The sequence below is a fragment of the Corythoichthys intestinalis genome, chromosome 3, assembly GCF_030265065.1.
Source record: "Corythoichthys intestinalis isolate RoL2023-P3 chromosome 3, ASM3026506v1, whole genome shotgun sequence".
NCBI classification, from domain to species: Eukaryota; Metazoa; Chordata; class Actinopteri; order Syngnathiformes; family Syngnathidae; genus Corythoichthys; species Corythoichthys intestinalis.
The window spans coordinates 26,117,616-26,134,556 of NC_080397.1; the positions used below are offsets into that span (position 1 = coordinate 26,117,616).

Genomic DNA, 16,941 nt, shown 5'->3' on the forward strand with positions numbered 1-16,941 from the left:
CCTTCAGAGGGCAAGTGACTTTTTTTGCTCATTAAAAAAAACTAACCTTATAAAAAGTAGGTGGCGCAAATATATGTATATACATAATATATATATATACAGTATATACGTACACAAACACGCATACATACTGTATATATATATATATATATATATATATATATATATATATATATATATATATATGTAAATATATACTAGGGCTGTCAAAATTATCGCGTTAACGCGCAGTAATTAATTTTTTAAATTTATCACGTTAAAATATTTGACGCAATTAACGCACATGCCCCGCTGAAACAGATTAAAATGACAGCACAGTCCAATGTTACTTGTTGTGTTTTTTGGAGTTTTGTCGCCCTCTGCTGGCGCTTGGGTGCGACTGGGCTTAAGCGCTCATGAGCATTGTGTAATTATTGACATCAACAATGGCGGGTTACTAGTTTAGTTTTTTGATTGAAAATTTAACAAATTTTATTAAAACGAAAACATTAAGAGGGGTTTTAATCTAAAATTTCTATAACTTGGACTAACATTTATCTTTTAAGAACTACAAGTCTTTCTATCCATGGATCGCTTTAACAGAATGTTAATAATGTTAATGCCATCTTGTTGATTTATTGTTATAATAAACAAATACAGTACTTATGTACCGTATGTTGAATGTACAGTGCCTTGCAAAAGTATTCAGCCCCCTTGAACCTTGGAACCTTTCGCCACATTTCAGGCTTCAAACATAAAGATATAAAATTTTAATTTTTTGTCAAGAATCAACAACAAGTGGGACACAATCGTGAAGTGGAACAAAATTTATTGGATAATTTAAACTTTTTTAACAAATAAAAAACTGAAAAGTGGGGCGTGCAATATTATTCGGCCCCCTTGCGTTAATACTTTGTAGCGCCACCTTTTGCTCCAATTACAGCTGCAAGTCGCTTGGGGTATGTTTCTATCAGTTTTGCACATCGAGAGACTGACATTCTTGCCCATTCTTCCTTGCAAAACAGCTGGAGCTCAGTGAGGTTGGATGGAGAGTGTTTGTGAACAGCAGTCTTCAGCTCTTTCCACAGATTCTCGATTGGATTCAGGTCTGGACTTTGACTTGGCCATTCTAACACCTGGATACGTTTATTTTTTAACCATTCCATTGTAGATTTGGCTTTATGTTTTGGATCATTGTCCTGTTGGAAGATAAATCTCGTCCCAGTCTCAGGTCTTGTGCAGATACCAACAGGTTTTCTTCCAGAATGTTCCTGTATTTGGCTGCATCCATCTTCCCGTCAATTTTAACCATCCTCCCTGTCCCTGCTGAAGAAAAGCAGGCCCAAACCATGATGCTGCCACCACCATGTTTGACAGTGGGGAGGGTGTGTTCAGGGTGATGAGCTGTGTTGCTTTTACGCCAAACATATCGTTTTGCATTGTGGCCAAAAAGTTCAATTTTGGTTTCATCTGACCAGAGCACCTTCTTCCACATGTTTGGTGTGTCTCCCAGGTGGCTTGTGGCAAACTTTAAACGAGATTTTTTATGGATATCTTTGAGAAATGGCTTTCTTCTTGCCACTCTTCCATAAAGGCCAGATTTGTGCAGTGTACGACTGATTGTTGTCCTATGGACAGACTCTCCCACCTCAGCTGTAGATCTCTGCAGTTCATCCAGAGTGATCATGGGCCTCTTGGCTGCATGTCTGATCAGTTTTCTCCTTGTTTGAGAAGAAAGTTTGGAAGGACGGCCGGGTCTTGGTAGATTTGCAGTGGTCTGATGCTCCTTCCATTTCAATATGATGGCTTGCACAGTGCTCCTTGAGATGTTTAAAGCTTGGGAAATCTTTTCGTATCCAAATCCGGCTTTAAACTTCTCCACAACAGTATCTCGGACCTGCCTGGTGTGTTCCTTGGTTTTCATAATGCTCTCTGCACTTTAAACAGAACCCTGAGACTATCACAGAGCAGGTGCATTTATACGGAGACTTGATTACACACAGGTGGATTCTATTTATCATCATCGGTCATTTAGGACAACATTGGATCATTCAGAGATCCTCACTGAACTTCTGGAGTGAGTTTGCTGCACTGAAAGTAAAGGGGCCGAATAATATTGCACGCCCCACTTTTCAGTTTTTTATTTGTTAAAAAAGTTTAAATTATCCAATAAATGTTGTTCCACTTCACGATTGTGTCCCACTTGTTGTTGATTCTTGACAAAAAAATTAAATTTCATATCTTTATGTTTGAAGCCTGAAATGTGGCGAAAGATTGCAAGATTCAAGGGGGCCGAATACTTTTGCAAGGCACTGTATATATCGATCTTGTATCTTATCTTTTAATTTACAGGAAAATATGGCATATTTTATAGATGGTTTGAATTGTGATTAATTACGATTAATTAATTTTGAAGCTGTAATTAACTCGATTAAAAATTTTAATCGTTTGATAGCCCGAATATATATATATATATATATATATATATATATATATATATATATATATATATATATATATATACACATATATATGTATATGTATATATATATATATACATATATATATGTATATACACATATAGTATTTACAGACACAATTTTTTTCATTGTGACGCAATTTGTTTAAAAGTTTAAAATATACGAGTTAATAATATTTATAAAGTCGTTTTTTTTAACTAAATATTAGACATCAATTAATGATTCTAAGCTGAAAATAATAGACATTTCAAATAATAAATATAATTACTTCCCTTCTCCAGGATAAAACGGACAAATTTTAAATAGACATATTGTTCTATCAAACACAACAGTTCTTTTGGCTTAAAATACACCAGTTTATTTTAAAGAGCGGTGCAAGAGTAGAGATTGCTTTTTTAGCCTTGTCTGTGTTTTCCGTAAATATATATTTGTGGTTCGTCATCGTGGGCCTCATTGACTTAGTTTTGAAGATGGACAAAATGGCTGAAGCCGCACGGCGCTTTTCCGACGCCTCTGGCGGAGTTCAGCAGTAGAATGTGCGTCCATCCCCCACAAATGCTCGGCGCCCTCTTCTTCCTCGCCCTGTCCGGCGTGGCGGTTTCGTCCCTGCCGGGTGAGTTCATTTTGGTCCTCGGCTATGAAGCCAATGTGCGGCCCGAGGTCATAGTCATATCATTTTGGCAAGACGTGACACAACGGTTGGTGTTTGATCAGGTCTGGAGGAGGTGTTCTTCAGTCCACTGGATCAAACGGTGAAAGAAGGAGAAGAGGCCTCCTTCCGCTGCGTTTCGGGTGAAAGTTCACCTCCTGCCATCATCCTGTGGATGAAGGATGGCACCCTGGTCACCACAGGCAAGCAAAGCCAGGTACTGAATATCAAACTCATCTTAAAAGTTTGGGTTTGCTTCCAATGGAATGAGTTCAAATGGATGGGATGTGTAGCGCCGTCCAAGGCAGCTAATGAGTCAAGGATCACTTCCTTTAAATCAGTTCTTCTCACTTATTTTCTGTTACGCCCCCCCCAGGAAGATGTAAACGTTCCACGCCCCCCCAACTCTCTGCCACCACTGTAAATATACTGTAGTATCATTTGTATATACAATTTGTGTTATTATATGTACAACTCTGCATAACATTGTATTCTTTTTAATACTAAAGAAAAACGTAATATAGATCAACTTACAATAAAGTGTAAAAAAAAAAAAAAAAAAAAAAAAACACACACATCCATTCTGTAAAAATACACTCAAGATACATTTTTGACCGTTTGATGCTGAAAAATAAAATTTGATAAAATCAACAAATAATAAATTAATTCAAATTGATTAGCAACATTAACTCATTAGGACAATATGTCGAACAATTAGACCGAAAAACAAAAATTAATACAACAAAAGGACAGTGTCATTGGACAGAGGGACAGTTTTTATTTTTGCTGCAGGCAGTATCAGCTCCTTTGCTATGGTGTGGGGTTATTTTGCACTGAGCAGCTTATACCACTTTATTTGATGCTGACAGTGCTCGTTGGTTTACTGATGTAACACTAACAAAGCGGGAGGATTGTTGGCAATATTTGGCACTCGCTAAAAAAAATAATTCCTGCTGTCCGGTGTGAAAGTAAACAGTAATGCCTTTCCTCATCTCCCACTGTACTAAAAGTCAAAGCCGAAAAAGATAAATGCTACATATGCTTCGTCATATTTTCTTGCCTAAGCTTTTCATATCTCCAGAGCTCTTTGCTGTGTGCTCTTGTTTTGTTCAAAAATACTGCGCACACGCTAAAAATGAGGGGGCACTGCCACCCACTGAGTGGATGTGCAATTACACTTTATTCTAGTATGACAAAAATGTATGTTCCCCAAGGTCACATGCGTAACTCCCAGCATCGCTCTGCGCCCCCCTGGGGGGGGCCGCCCCACTATTTGAGAAGTACTGCTTTAAATATTTGGGATCCCTTCCTGTTAATTTTGGGTCGTTTCTGGTCGCTTCCTGTTGATGTTGGGTCTTTTCTGGTCACTTCCTCTTGATTCACTTCTCTACCTGTTAGTTTTGGATCATTTCAGTTGATTTTGAGGCATTTCCTAATCCGTTTCAGTTGATTTAGTTCAGGGGTCTCCAACCCAGTCCTCAAGGCCCACTGTGGGTCCTGGTTTTTGTTCCAGCCAATCCAGCAGAGACAGTTGAACCAATGAGACTCCTGCTAAAACAAGCCACACCTGACTGCAATCAACTGATTGCACTTGTAAAACACCATATTGGAGAAAAAGTGCTGTCATCTTGTTTGGTAGGAATGAAATCCTGCACCCACAGTGGGCCTTTGTGGAATAGGTTGGGGACCCCTGATTTAGTTCACTTCCTGTTAATTTTGGATCATTTCATGTTGATTTTGTGGCATTTCTTATTCCCTCAGTGCTGATTTTTGGGGCATTTTTGGGGATTATTGGGGCATTTACATGTCGCTTACTGTTGATTTTAGATCACTTCTTATCAATTTTGGGTCATTTTATGTTGATTGTGAGTCGGTTTCTGTTGATTTAGGGCTGTATCATGTAAAAACCTGACATATATCATGTAAAAACGTGATAATCATCATGTAAAAACATATATCTTTTTTAAAAAAATCAACTTTCAACCTTTTTAAAAAAGGGAAAAAATAGTAAATAATCCCCGATAATGTAGCGAGAAACATGACTTGTTTTACAAAATGAAATGGGGCCCCAAATTTACTCCACATCTATTTATATATTTTCTGGCACGCTTTTTCAAGGGAGAATACGGCGGCGGTCGGCAGAAAAAGATGTCGGGAACGCTTCGTCTGGTCAACGTGAGCCTGGAGGACGGCGGCGCGTACGTTTGCCAGACTGTTAACCCTTTACTCAACATCACCAGGAGGAGCAGGCCGGCTAAGCTAACTGTGCTTGGTAATGAATGCTTGTTTCGGTGCCATTGACGGGGCTCAAAGTCTAATCCATTTAGACTGGAAGGGGTGAATGAATATTAATTCCAGTATAAATGGATTAAACGTCTTGGGCCGTCAATGGCAGCCAATGAGTTCAATGAGTTCCCTGGTAAAGGTTGAATAGCGTACCGCACGAATGCTATTTTTAGATCGCAAGGCTGTGTGACGTCACCATCGTAAACCGGAAGGGGGTCAACACAGAAGCGCACTCGCATACAACCAATACTAATACTGCTTGTTCTCTGCCGGTAATCTTTCAAAAAAGAACACAGTTCACTGCTGCTATGGAACTTGTAGAAACGACTCTAGACATTACGACTGTCCACATATGAAGGATGTTTTCTTCATACGTTTCTTGAAGTTAAAAATGTGAACAATGGATTAACTTGTGCGATGGACGTCCAAAAGACCAGTTTAACCCCAACAAGGTGAAGCCATTCACCTTCATATGCAGTAAACATTTTGTCGGGGGCCCTGGTCCTGCAGATCGACAATCCTGCCCCGAAGACGTAGCCGATTTTGATATTTTTATTTATTTTTTAGCGTGGCGTTTTGCCCTGCTGCTTCTGTCTGACAGTGAATTACCTGAAAAGAAAAAAAAAAAATGATTCTATATATCACAACATTCATGTAGCTCTATTTTTCTAAAATATGGATGTTTAAATAAATTAGCCATCTTTGGCCGTGGTCTTTTTGTAGTAAGCCAGTTCATGCCTACAGGTAGGCTCTAGATTCAACAGCTTTACCTTTTCTGTTGTAAAGAAACAACCTTAGTAAGGGGGAGGTGTAAATAAATTAATAGAATTATGATTTGTTATTAATGAAAAAATAAAAGTGTTCGTTGGCTGTTACAGAGTAGCATTTGCTATCGCTACACAAAAATTGCAAGAACGGTCAGAGACGCAAGACAAACAGAGGATGTAATATACTAGTTTAAGAAAGACATATGGTGGTAAAGGAAACTTGTTGAAACAGGAGAATATCATCGTCAGTGTCGTAAGGCAATGCGAACAAGAAAAAGGTGTTGATAAAAAAAGCTACCTCTGGATCAGGTCGGGTCTTTTTCAGCCCTTGACACTCAAGCCATCTCTTTAACTGAACATTTGTACGTTCTTCTACATCTTCACCAGTTAATTTGTCACCAGCGACATCATTTTCGGTCAGAATTGGTAGGTTTAGCTTAGTAAACATCTCGTTCGTACACTATTTACTAGAGGTGTGCACCGGCACTGCCCTCACGATTAGATTCGATTACGATTCGGAGGGCCACGAGTCGATTCGATTCAGAGGGTCACGATTCGATTCGGTTCGATTCTGCAATGCATCGCGATGCATTAAAGCCTGGGATGCATTAAAATTCTAAAGCAAAACATATTTTTCGTGAATCATGAGGCAACGCAAGCCGTCAGACATTAAACAACTTTTTATTGGCTCTTGTGTCACTCCTGATTGAAGTCAAATGAAAATACTTTCAGATATATATATCTAAAAAAACATCACAGCATTTAATTAGTGCTTTGAATGAAACCAGGGCTTTCTCTTTTTTTTACACACAGTAGCAGCCTTTCACACAGTGCAACATCTGAACTCCTGTGCAAAATCAGTTACAACAGTCACTGTATTTTAGTCACAACTACCCATCAATAAAAATATTAAAGTAAATATTAAAGAAAACGACAAAGAAAATATTATATATAATATTAAATATTATAGTGCAGCACCATCTTTATCGCAATATCAATCCAGGGATCAGTTCAGTTGCAAACAAAACATCAACTAAATTGCAATGTAGAACAAAAGTAAAATGTAGGCCTACCCACTATATACAGTGCCTTGCAAAAGTATTCGGCCCCCTTGAACCTTGCAACCTTTCGCCACATTTCAGGCTTCAAACATAAAGATATAAAATTTTAATTTTTTTGTCAAGAATCAACAACAAGTGGGACACAATCGTGAAGTTGAACAAAATTTATTGGATAATTTAAACTTTTTTAACAAATAAAAAACTGAAAAGTGGGACGTGCAATATTATTCGGCCCCCTTGCGTTAATACTTTGTAGCGCCACCTTTTGCTCCAATTACAGCTGCAAGTCGCTTGGGGTATATTTCTATCAGTTTTGCACATCGAGAGACTGACATTCTTGCTCATTCTTCCTTGCAAAACAGCTCGAGCTCAGTGAGGTTGGATGGAGAGTGTTTGTGAACAGCAGTCTTCAGCTCTTTCCACAGATTCTGGATTGGATTTAGGTCTGGACTTTGACTTGGCCATTCTAACACCTGGATACGTTTATTTTTGAACCATTCCATTGTAGATTTGGCTTTATGTTTTGGATCATTGTCCTGTTGGAAGATAAATCTCCGTCCCAATCTCAGGTCTTGTGCAGATACCAACAGGTTTTCTTCCAGAATGTTCCTGTATTTGGCTGCATCCATCTTCCTGTCAATTTTAACCATCTTCCCTGTCCCTGCTGAAGAAAAGCAGGCCCAAACCATGATGCTGCCACCACCATGTTTGACAGTGGGGATGGTGTGTTCAGGGTGATGAGCTGTGTTGCTTTTACGCCAAACATATCGTTTTGCATTGTGGCCAAAAAGTTCAATTTTGGTTTCATCTGACCAGAGCACCTTCTTCCACATGTTTGGTGTGTCTCCCAGGTGGCTTGTGGCAAACTTTAAACGAGACTTTTTATGGATATCTTTGAGAAATGGCTTTCTTCTTGCCACTCTTCCATAAAGGCCAGATTTGTGCAGTGTACGACTGATTGTTGTCCTATGGACAGACTCTCCCACGTCAGCTGTAGATCTCTGCAGTTCATCCAGAGTGATCATGGGCCTCTTGGCTGCATCTCTGATCAGTTTTCTCCTTGTTTGAGAAGAAAGTTTGGAAGGACGGCCGGGTCTTGGTAGGTTTGCAGTGGTCTGATGCTCCTTCCATTTCAATATGATGGCTTGCACAGTGCTCCTTGAGATGTTTAAAGCTTGGGAAATCTTTTTGTATCCAAATCCGGCTTTAAACTTCTCCACAACAGTATCTCGGACCTGCCTGGTGTGTTCCTTGGTTTTCATAATGCTCTCTGCACTTTAAACAGAACCCTGAGACTATCACGGAGCAGGTGCATTTATACGGAGACTTGATTACACACAGGTGGATTCTGTTTATCATCATCGGTCATTTAGGACAACATTGGATCATTCAGAGATCCTCACTGAACTTCTGGAGTGAGTTTGCTGCACTGAAAGTAAAGGGGCCGAATAATATTGCACGCCCACTTTTCAGTTTTTTATTTGTTAAAAAAGTTTATATTATCCAATAAATGTTGTTCCACTTCACGATTGTGTCCCACATGCTGTTGATTCTTGACAAAAAAATTAAATTTCATATTTTTATGTTTGAAGCCTGAAATGTGGCGAAAGGTTGCAAGATTCAAGGGGGCCGAATACTTTTGCAAGGCACTGTATGTGCAATAGAGGTTAGATCGGGCCTAAAAAATCCAGCCCGACCCGACACGGCCCGCTGGTATTGAAGCCTGACCCGGCCCGAGCCCGATCAATTAACTAGATTTGCAGGCCCAGCCCGAAAAACCCAATTTTTTTTTTTTTTCTTTTTGGAGAGACGCGGGGAAAAAAACGCAGCAGCAGCAATTTATTTTCATTTCTTCGAGTGGGCAGAAAAAAACGAAAGTTTTCTTAATGTTTAAATAGTCTACATATTTTTATGATCATTATAAAAGCATTTACACAACAAAATAACGCTGGGAAAGTTAAACATAAAAAAAAAAACTTGGGTTTTGCAGACACACAGAGGAGAAGATTCAAAAGGATCACATTTGTGTTGCCTTTGTGTGCATAAATAAAAGTGTCTTTCGTAACGAATTCTCAGTTGGCAGAAAAAAACGCAAGTTTTCTTAATGTTTAAATATTCTACATATTTTTATGATCATTATAAAAGCATTTACACAACGAAATAACCCTGGGAAAGTTTAATATAAAAAAAAAAAAAAAAACATGCGAGCCACGGCGTTCATGTGCGTGCACAAGCAAATGCACAATATAGAGAGCCTGCTCTCGGTTTTATCCCTTTTTTTTTTTTTTTTTTTTTTTTTTTAAATTTATTTTTTAAATAATTTATTAGTCCGGCGCGGCGGCCTGGCCCGAACGTGAATGCTTAACATTTTGGGCGGGTCCAAAATGTTAATCGGGTTCGGCCACAAGCTCTAACCTCTAAGAGATAGGACATAACATAACAATGGCTGAAGCAGAGAAAGAGGGAGCAAGACAGATTATTGATGCACCTAAGACATAGAAAGCAGACATCTGGAGACATTTTGGCTTCTTCGAGGTTGGTGGGAAACTTGACCAGAGTTATGCGGTGTGTAAAAAATGAAACATGAGAATAATAATACAAATGGGGAAACCAAATCAGTTGCATCACTGGAATTGCGCTGGGAAGATTTTTGAACGTACTTATACATTTTGAAAAGCGCTGAATCGATTCGACTTGTTGCCCACATCGAATCGAATCGTCCATGCCCCGCATCGGGATGCATCGCTGCATCGATTATTGTTGACACCCCAACTATTTACATGCATCTAACATGAGGGACAGACGCGAGTTTGACCCCCCTAGCAACAGTTGCTTCATCATGAATATTAATGAGCAAAGGTGACGTATTACGTGCGGTACGCTATTGCACTCAAATGCAGCTGGGATGACAGTTAATCACTTGTTAGCCACTCTTTGTCATTGCAATTGGATAAACAACAATGGACCGTGTCATTTGAAATACCTTTAAGTTGCTCAATTATCAACCCGTTTTCTAATGACTTGGTTTTTCATAAAAGTTAGAAATGTCGTAAATTAACTGCATTCTTTAAAAAATATATATAGATATCCTTTTTTTCCAACATTCAGCTTGAATCATAGCTAACTTAATATGGTTGATTATTAAGCAAACCGTTTGAAAAGTGAAAAGTAGTCCACAGCTTTAAGATGGTGACCAGTTACTATTACTACAACAACAACTACTACAGGAAGTACAAGAAAGAAAATACAAAAAAGTCATCCAAAATCAATAGGAAGTGATGAAAATCAACAGCAAGTGACCAAGGAATGTCCTGAAAAAAATTGGAGTGACCCAAAATCTACAAGAATTGAGCTGAAAAAAATAGTAACTTCAAATCAACAAGAAGTGACCTGTAAATGCGCCAAAATTAACAGGAAGTAACTTGGAAACCCCCCAAAATTAAGAAGAAGTCACCCAACATCAATAGGGATTGATATGGAAATTTCCCACATCAACAGGAAGTGCTGAAAATCAACAGGAAGTGACCAGTGAATGCCCAGGGAAAAAAAAGGAAGGGACCCAAAATCACCAAAAAGTGAGCTGTAAAATTTAATGACCTAAAATCAACAGGAAGTGACCTGAAAACACCCCAAAATTACAATGAAGTGACCCAAAATCAACAGGAAGTGACTTGGGAATGCCCCCCCCCCTCCACCACACAATCAACAGGAGGGCACCCAAACTCAAGAGGGAGTTACCTTTGCATCCCACATAATCAACAGGAAGTGACCTGTAATCATCTCAAATTAATAGGAAGTGACCCACCACAAGAGCAAGCATCCCCATGCAATTTCTCCAGAAATGGCATTTTGTAATTCACCTGAAAAGTTCTGTTTTTTTCTTGCTTCATCATGTGGAGACTTTTGAATGCGCCAACTTTTTAAAGGGGATGAGAAAATCTGTTCTGCATATCTATGCCCGTAGCGCGCATCTACCAAAGGACCAAACGAAAATCCTAAAGCCCCCTTTTTAAGGCGTAACTTTTCCTGCAACCTGGCCGATCCTGCCGTCGTTTCCATTTTTCTCGCCCAGCCGCGCCTTCGGTGACTTTGCGGCCACCCGCCATAACAGTGGCCCTGGGGGACCGGGCGTCTCTGCACTGCGAGGCCTCGGGCGAACCCCCGCCGTCCATCAGCTGGCTCAAGAAAGGACGCTCCAAACAGACGGGGGCCAGGTTGACCTCGGGGTGAGTCTTCACCCCGTGCCAAATCAGAATAAATATCGGTAGATTTGAATGGGATCGCGGTCACAGACGGAGGAACGCCACGCTCACCTTTGAATCGGCTCGGAGCTACGACGAAGGAGCGTACGTGTGCGACGCTTCCAACGCACTCGGCCGCAGTCGAGCCACAGTCACGCTCGCCGTGGCGGGTACGGACATTAGAAATCATTTTTTAAAAATCAGTCAGGAATTCAGTCGAGTTTGGGACAGATTGCACACAAGTCAAGGCCACGATGACTTATCCTTCCCATTGGCTTGACTTCCTAGTGAGTCCCGTTGTGGCAAACAGCACGGGCAGAGTGGTCCGCCAGCTCGGGGAGTCGGCGATTCTTCCCTGCGCGGCCGTCGGGGTAACGCCCATCTGGTACAAGTGGACCACAGATCAGGAGGCCAAGAAGCCAGTCGGCAACTCTGGTGGGAAACATGTAGACGGTGAGTCCAATAGTGTCCGCCTGAGCAAAAGGTTCTCAAACCTCCGGGTTGTGTTGCATCGATACCGATATTGATTCCAACACCCTGTGTGGTGTTACCTGATCCCAATACCGTACCAATTATTTTTTTCCAGTACAAAATTATTGCATACTCACTTGAATGTAGTTTCATGGCTTGCTCAGACACTGCTTAACTCACTAATGACATTAGATGTCCAATTCATTTAAAGTGGGAGACTTGGCAGCAAAAGAACAAACTTCCATTCGCACCAAACCCCTTTCACTTCAAATGGACTGGACATCGACTAGAGATAAACCCATTTCAATTCACAGCAGAAGCCTGAAAAGACCTTTGATCGCCCCAACCAACATGGCCACACTGAGGCGACCTTCCGATCAAAGTCAAAGCATTGCAGTGTTTCCCACCAATGAAAGAGACTGTGGCGGCCCGCCACAGTCTCGTTTGGGCCCGCCACAGTCTCGTTTGCGCCCCCCCCCGGAAAAAAAAAAAAAGATACTAATCAGATGCGTCAGTCAGCCGATTACACAGCTGTAGCCCACTCCACTCTACTACCCGCGCGAGTGAGAGCAGCATTTTAGAGTAGTATTTTATTTATTTTTTTATTCATTTAAGAGACGCAAGGGGAACGAGTAGGAAGAATGGGAGAACGAGCGAGATAGCGAGAGATAGCGGTCGCATGTCGTAGCAGCCCGCTGTTATTTTGTTATTGTTTTTCTTTATTATTGTTACCACAATCAAGTGGGTAAGCAAATACAGACTTCTCTCCTTCTTCTCCATATCCGGGGCATTACAATAGTTTGGATCGGACTTTTCGGCGAAAGTGAGCGGTGGACGGACGTCTTGGACGGAAAGCAAACTTTGATTGAACTTGCGCAGAGAGGCGGGGCCCAAAATAAAGCCTTGCTCTATTTTAGTGACGAGATTTGTCGTTCACTTGAGCAAACGAATCCATTCCGGTTCGTTCAGTAAAAAGATTCGTTCAAACAAATCGTTCAACGAATCGTTCGCCCCCCTCATCTCCCTCCCCGCCCAAACGAATCGTTCGGTTACTGAACGGGAAGTGACGTTGCCGAACGAATCACCAAAGACCGCTTCGCAGTATAACTGAACGGGAAGTGACATTGCTTGGTCCCTCCCTCTCTTCCACATTGACCACTCGTCGTAGTTTCAGAAATGAGTGACAGGCGGTATCATTCTGCTTTCACAGACAGCCTCGTCTCCCTCCTGCTGCTGCAAAAGCGAGGGAGAACTTCCGCGTCGTCTGTCCTAGTTCTATGGGCTCAAAGTCATGGCTCGTGCTTGCATTTCGATTTAGGACACGGTTAAACATTTTCCTTTTGTGAGGGGAGTAGGGGGCGTGGGCGCACGGACTTTCTTTAGCAGGTTCTTGATCACACATACATATACAGCATGTTTGCTGTCACGAAAATAAAAATACATCGAAAGTTTAATTTCTGAATATGGAACGACCAACATATCATATTTACATCTCGCTCTGTTGTATTTTTGTTTTTTAGTATTAAGATGATCGTGTTGAATTTTTGCACTGGTATTAATAAATAAAATAATCCGGTCAGCTCCCCTGTCGTCCCCGCATCTCAGATCGTCAAATGCTGACGAGAAATAATTGTTAGCTCTTTACGATGTCGCCTTTCTACTCTCATTAGTCTGTTAAGAAAAATGTAGACATATTGCGACATCTCCCGTGTCTGCGTGCGTTGTTTTGGGCGCTTGAGTAGCACATGATGGACGGATTGACATAATTTGTCAAACCAACCAACACCCGACACGCTGACACGAAAAAAAAAAATAAAACACTCGGGGGAAAATTGACATGTATATAGTTTCATTGCAAATCAGTATTATGGTGATCCTACTTAATTTTTTTTTCTGTGCACATATGAGGTAAATATCGCTGCCATGAAGCCTCCATATAGTGACAGTTCTCTGCCCGCTTCACTGCCGTCACGCGACCGCAGCTCAGCTTTTGCTTGCCTCGTAGCTACCCGTGTTTTAAATTACTGTAAATTTGATAGTATGTCGTCATAGGCAGTCACGAGTTTGTTGAGAAAAGTACTACTCTAAACAATGCTCGCTAGATTTGTGTGGTGTTTTTGTCTGTTTGAGCAGCATTTGATAGGCTCCACGTTAACAAATATGTGACAAAGTCATTTCCTTTCATTTTCTGATTCATTCACCGCATAGTCATTACTGGAAAATCAAGTTAGCAGCAAGCTAGGTCAGGAACCGGAGGACCGAGTCACTGAACGGGAAGTGACAAAACTCAGTCTTGCCCCCCTGCCTGCACGCTGGCTGCTTATTGGCCACACGTGGACGTGAGTGACAAACGCCCTGATTCTGTTTCCGGTCCCTCCCCTGCCCGCGATGAGGCTGGCGTCTGATTGGTCGTGTGCGATGTCAGAAGACGCTGCCGCTTGCTCAACGCCCTCCCACGCAGCGAACAAGCACCACCTTCATAGAACGAATCAGTGCAGATGATGATTAGTTCGGTCTCGTTCACCAAAACAATTCGTTCAAAAAGAACGAATCGTTCGCGACCGATACAACACTACTCTATTTTCAGAGCGTTGGTCACAGTAAAGTATTTATTAGTTCAAGCAGAGTAAAATGATACATATTCACGGTACAAGAACGTCGTTTCCGTGTCCATCGATTGGTAAGAAAAGGCTGTTTGTACGAGTGACGTGTGGGCGCTCCCGTCGGGGGGACATTTCGCGTGGAGTGGCTATTTTTCGGCACAACACCGACGCGCCAACTTCAGACAATTACGGCTGACGAAAGTTGGATAAATGCGCCCCCCCGCCCCCCCAATTTCGCGAGCTCTGGGACACTCGAAAAATGACTCTCATACCTCTCCTTGCTAAGTTAATGGTACCTCGATGTGCGTTTGTGTGGAAATTTAGTTCACGAACAACGGGGAAAAAACTATTCACCTTCTCACCGAATCAAGAACAACTTTACACGGCCATTAGAATTCCCCCAGTCCTGTAAATGGGTCAGTTGACAGAAGGACTGTTATTGTTGTGGTAATGTAGTACTTATGAGGGTCAAATAAAAAGGAAAAAGGAGGGCTACGACGGCGGTCTGAAACCCGCGGCTCTTGGGCCGCATGCGGCTCTTTAGTGCTGCTTCGGAGGTTTTTTTTTTTTTTTTTTTTTTTTTAATGGAAAAAGATGGGGGAGGGAAATATATTTTTTGTTTTAATAGGATTTCTAGGAGGACAAACATGATACAAACATTCTTTCAATTCATTAATATTGTAATGAAGTTAAACTTGTGGTGTCATCGTACAACAGAGTAGTCACGTGGTGCGCTATAGGATCCACTGCAGGGAAAATAAACATTTAATCATGAAGGCTAATTATGTATTTCTAGCAAACTTATTCATTTTTATAGTAGGCTAATATAGCTAGTATTGATAATTATAAGGCTTGTACAAGGCTTTTAATTTTTTGCTGCTCCAGACATACTGTATCAGTTTTTTTTTGGGGGGGGGGGTGTCAAATATGGCTCTTTCAACAGTTTGGGTTGCCAACCCTGAGTCACTACGAGATGTAAGTCGTACTATTGCTACGAGAAAAAAAGTCGCATTATTACATAGGGTAACGTAGCTGTAATCAGCAACGCATTTTACATACATGTACCGTAGCTGAAAGCTATAATATTAGCCTAGCTAATGAAATATTTCAAATATATCTTTGTTATGGTTCTTCTTGGGGGAAAAAATAATGAAAAAAAAAAAAATTCGCCGTGGCACGACATGGTGTGGCTGTCCAACTCCGATGCAGCCCACCACCACAGTTTCAAAAAATCCTATGGTCAGAGACCCTCCCACCACAGTCTCCTAAAATCCTGTGGGAAACACTGCATTGACATTAGAATTGCTATTATGGCTTGGTGAAACTCTGCCCAACTCATTGATGGCACTCAACGTCCAATTCATGTGAAGTGGGAGGGATGGCAGCGAATGTTACGAACGGATTGGACGTGTACTAGTGATAAACCCATCTCAATTCACGGCAGAAGCATGAAAAGACCTTCAATCGTCTCTACCAAAATGGCCTCAGGGCAACCATGTTAATAGGGGCCACGTTCCCATCAAAGTCAATGCAATAGCATTCGAATTAATAACTACCTTATTTTAACAGTCTCAAAGCATCTCCTATTATTCAGACTGCCATTGACGGTGCTAGACATCCAATTCAGTTGAAGTAGGAGGGCTGGCAGCGTCAAATGGATTGGACATCTACTAGTAGTAAACTCATTTGAAATTCATAGGACGATGACTGAAAACCACACTTTAGGATGTCAATTATCATCTTGGGAAGGGCGACGAGCGCTGCTTCTTTTAAAGTGGCGCGCATAGCTGGCGGCCATCTTGGGTAGGGCGACCAGTGGAATCTAGATCTCGAAAGGTAAATATTGCACAGATTTAGCACGTTATGTCTTAGTACTGCTCGATACGATAATGTAATTTTAGTGCCATATCGGTACAAATACTAGTATTGGTATCAGTGCAACATTACCTCTGGGTCTAGGCATATGGATTTTGTAAAGTACAATCTTGCTGCTCACCTTATGTCCAACATCCAGAGGATGGATCTCTACATCTTCCCAGCGTGCAGGCATCAGATGCGGGAGAATACTTTTGTACGGCGGAAAACCGAGCGGGACGACAACAGAGACGCACTGTCCTCCTGGTCACGGGTAGGCTTGCCGAAAGACCCCAACCTGGTCTTTAAACCCTGATTTTCAAACTGAACTCGGGCTTTAAAGCCTCATTTGAGATTACTGTTGTCACCATACCAAAACTTTTGATATTAATAAAAAAAGAACTCGCTACTTCACACCATTTTCGAGACTAGATAACTTTAAAAAATATATATATACTGTATATTTTTTAATGAACTATTCCAGTGTTTCTCCATTGATGGTCATTATTTTTGACAAAAAAAAAAAAAAAAAAAACTTCCTTCAAATGCC

General features: G+C 41.1%; 1 protein-coding gene across 1 annotated transcript in view; it reads left to right on the forward strand.

The window, feature by feature from the left end:
- Positions 1-2,993: 2,993 nt before the first annotated feature.
- LOC130913526 (neuroglian) overlaps positions 2,994-16,941 on the forward strand; it is a 54,711-nt gene continuing 40,763 nt past the window's right edge. The window contains exons 1-5 of the mRNA XM_057832200.1: positions 2,994-3,072; positions 3,174-3,325; positions 5,227-5,380; positions 11,752-11,916; positions 16,552-16,665. Of these exons, the coding sequence (XP_057688183.1) occupies positions 2,994-3,072; positions 3,174-3,325; positions 5,227-5,380; positions 11,752-11,916; positions 16,552-16,665 (664 nt within the window). The remainder of the gene's footprint in view (positions 3,073-3,173; positions 3,326-5,226; positions 5,381-11,751; positions 11,917-16,551; positions 16,666-16,941) is intronic.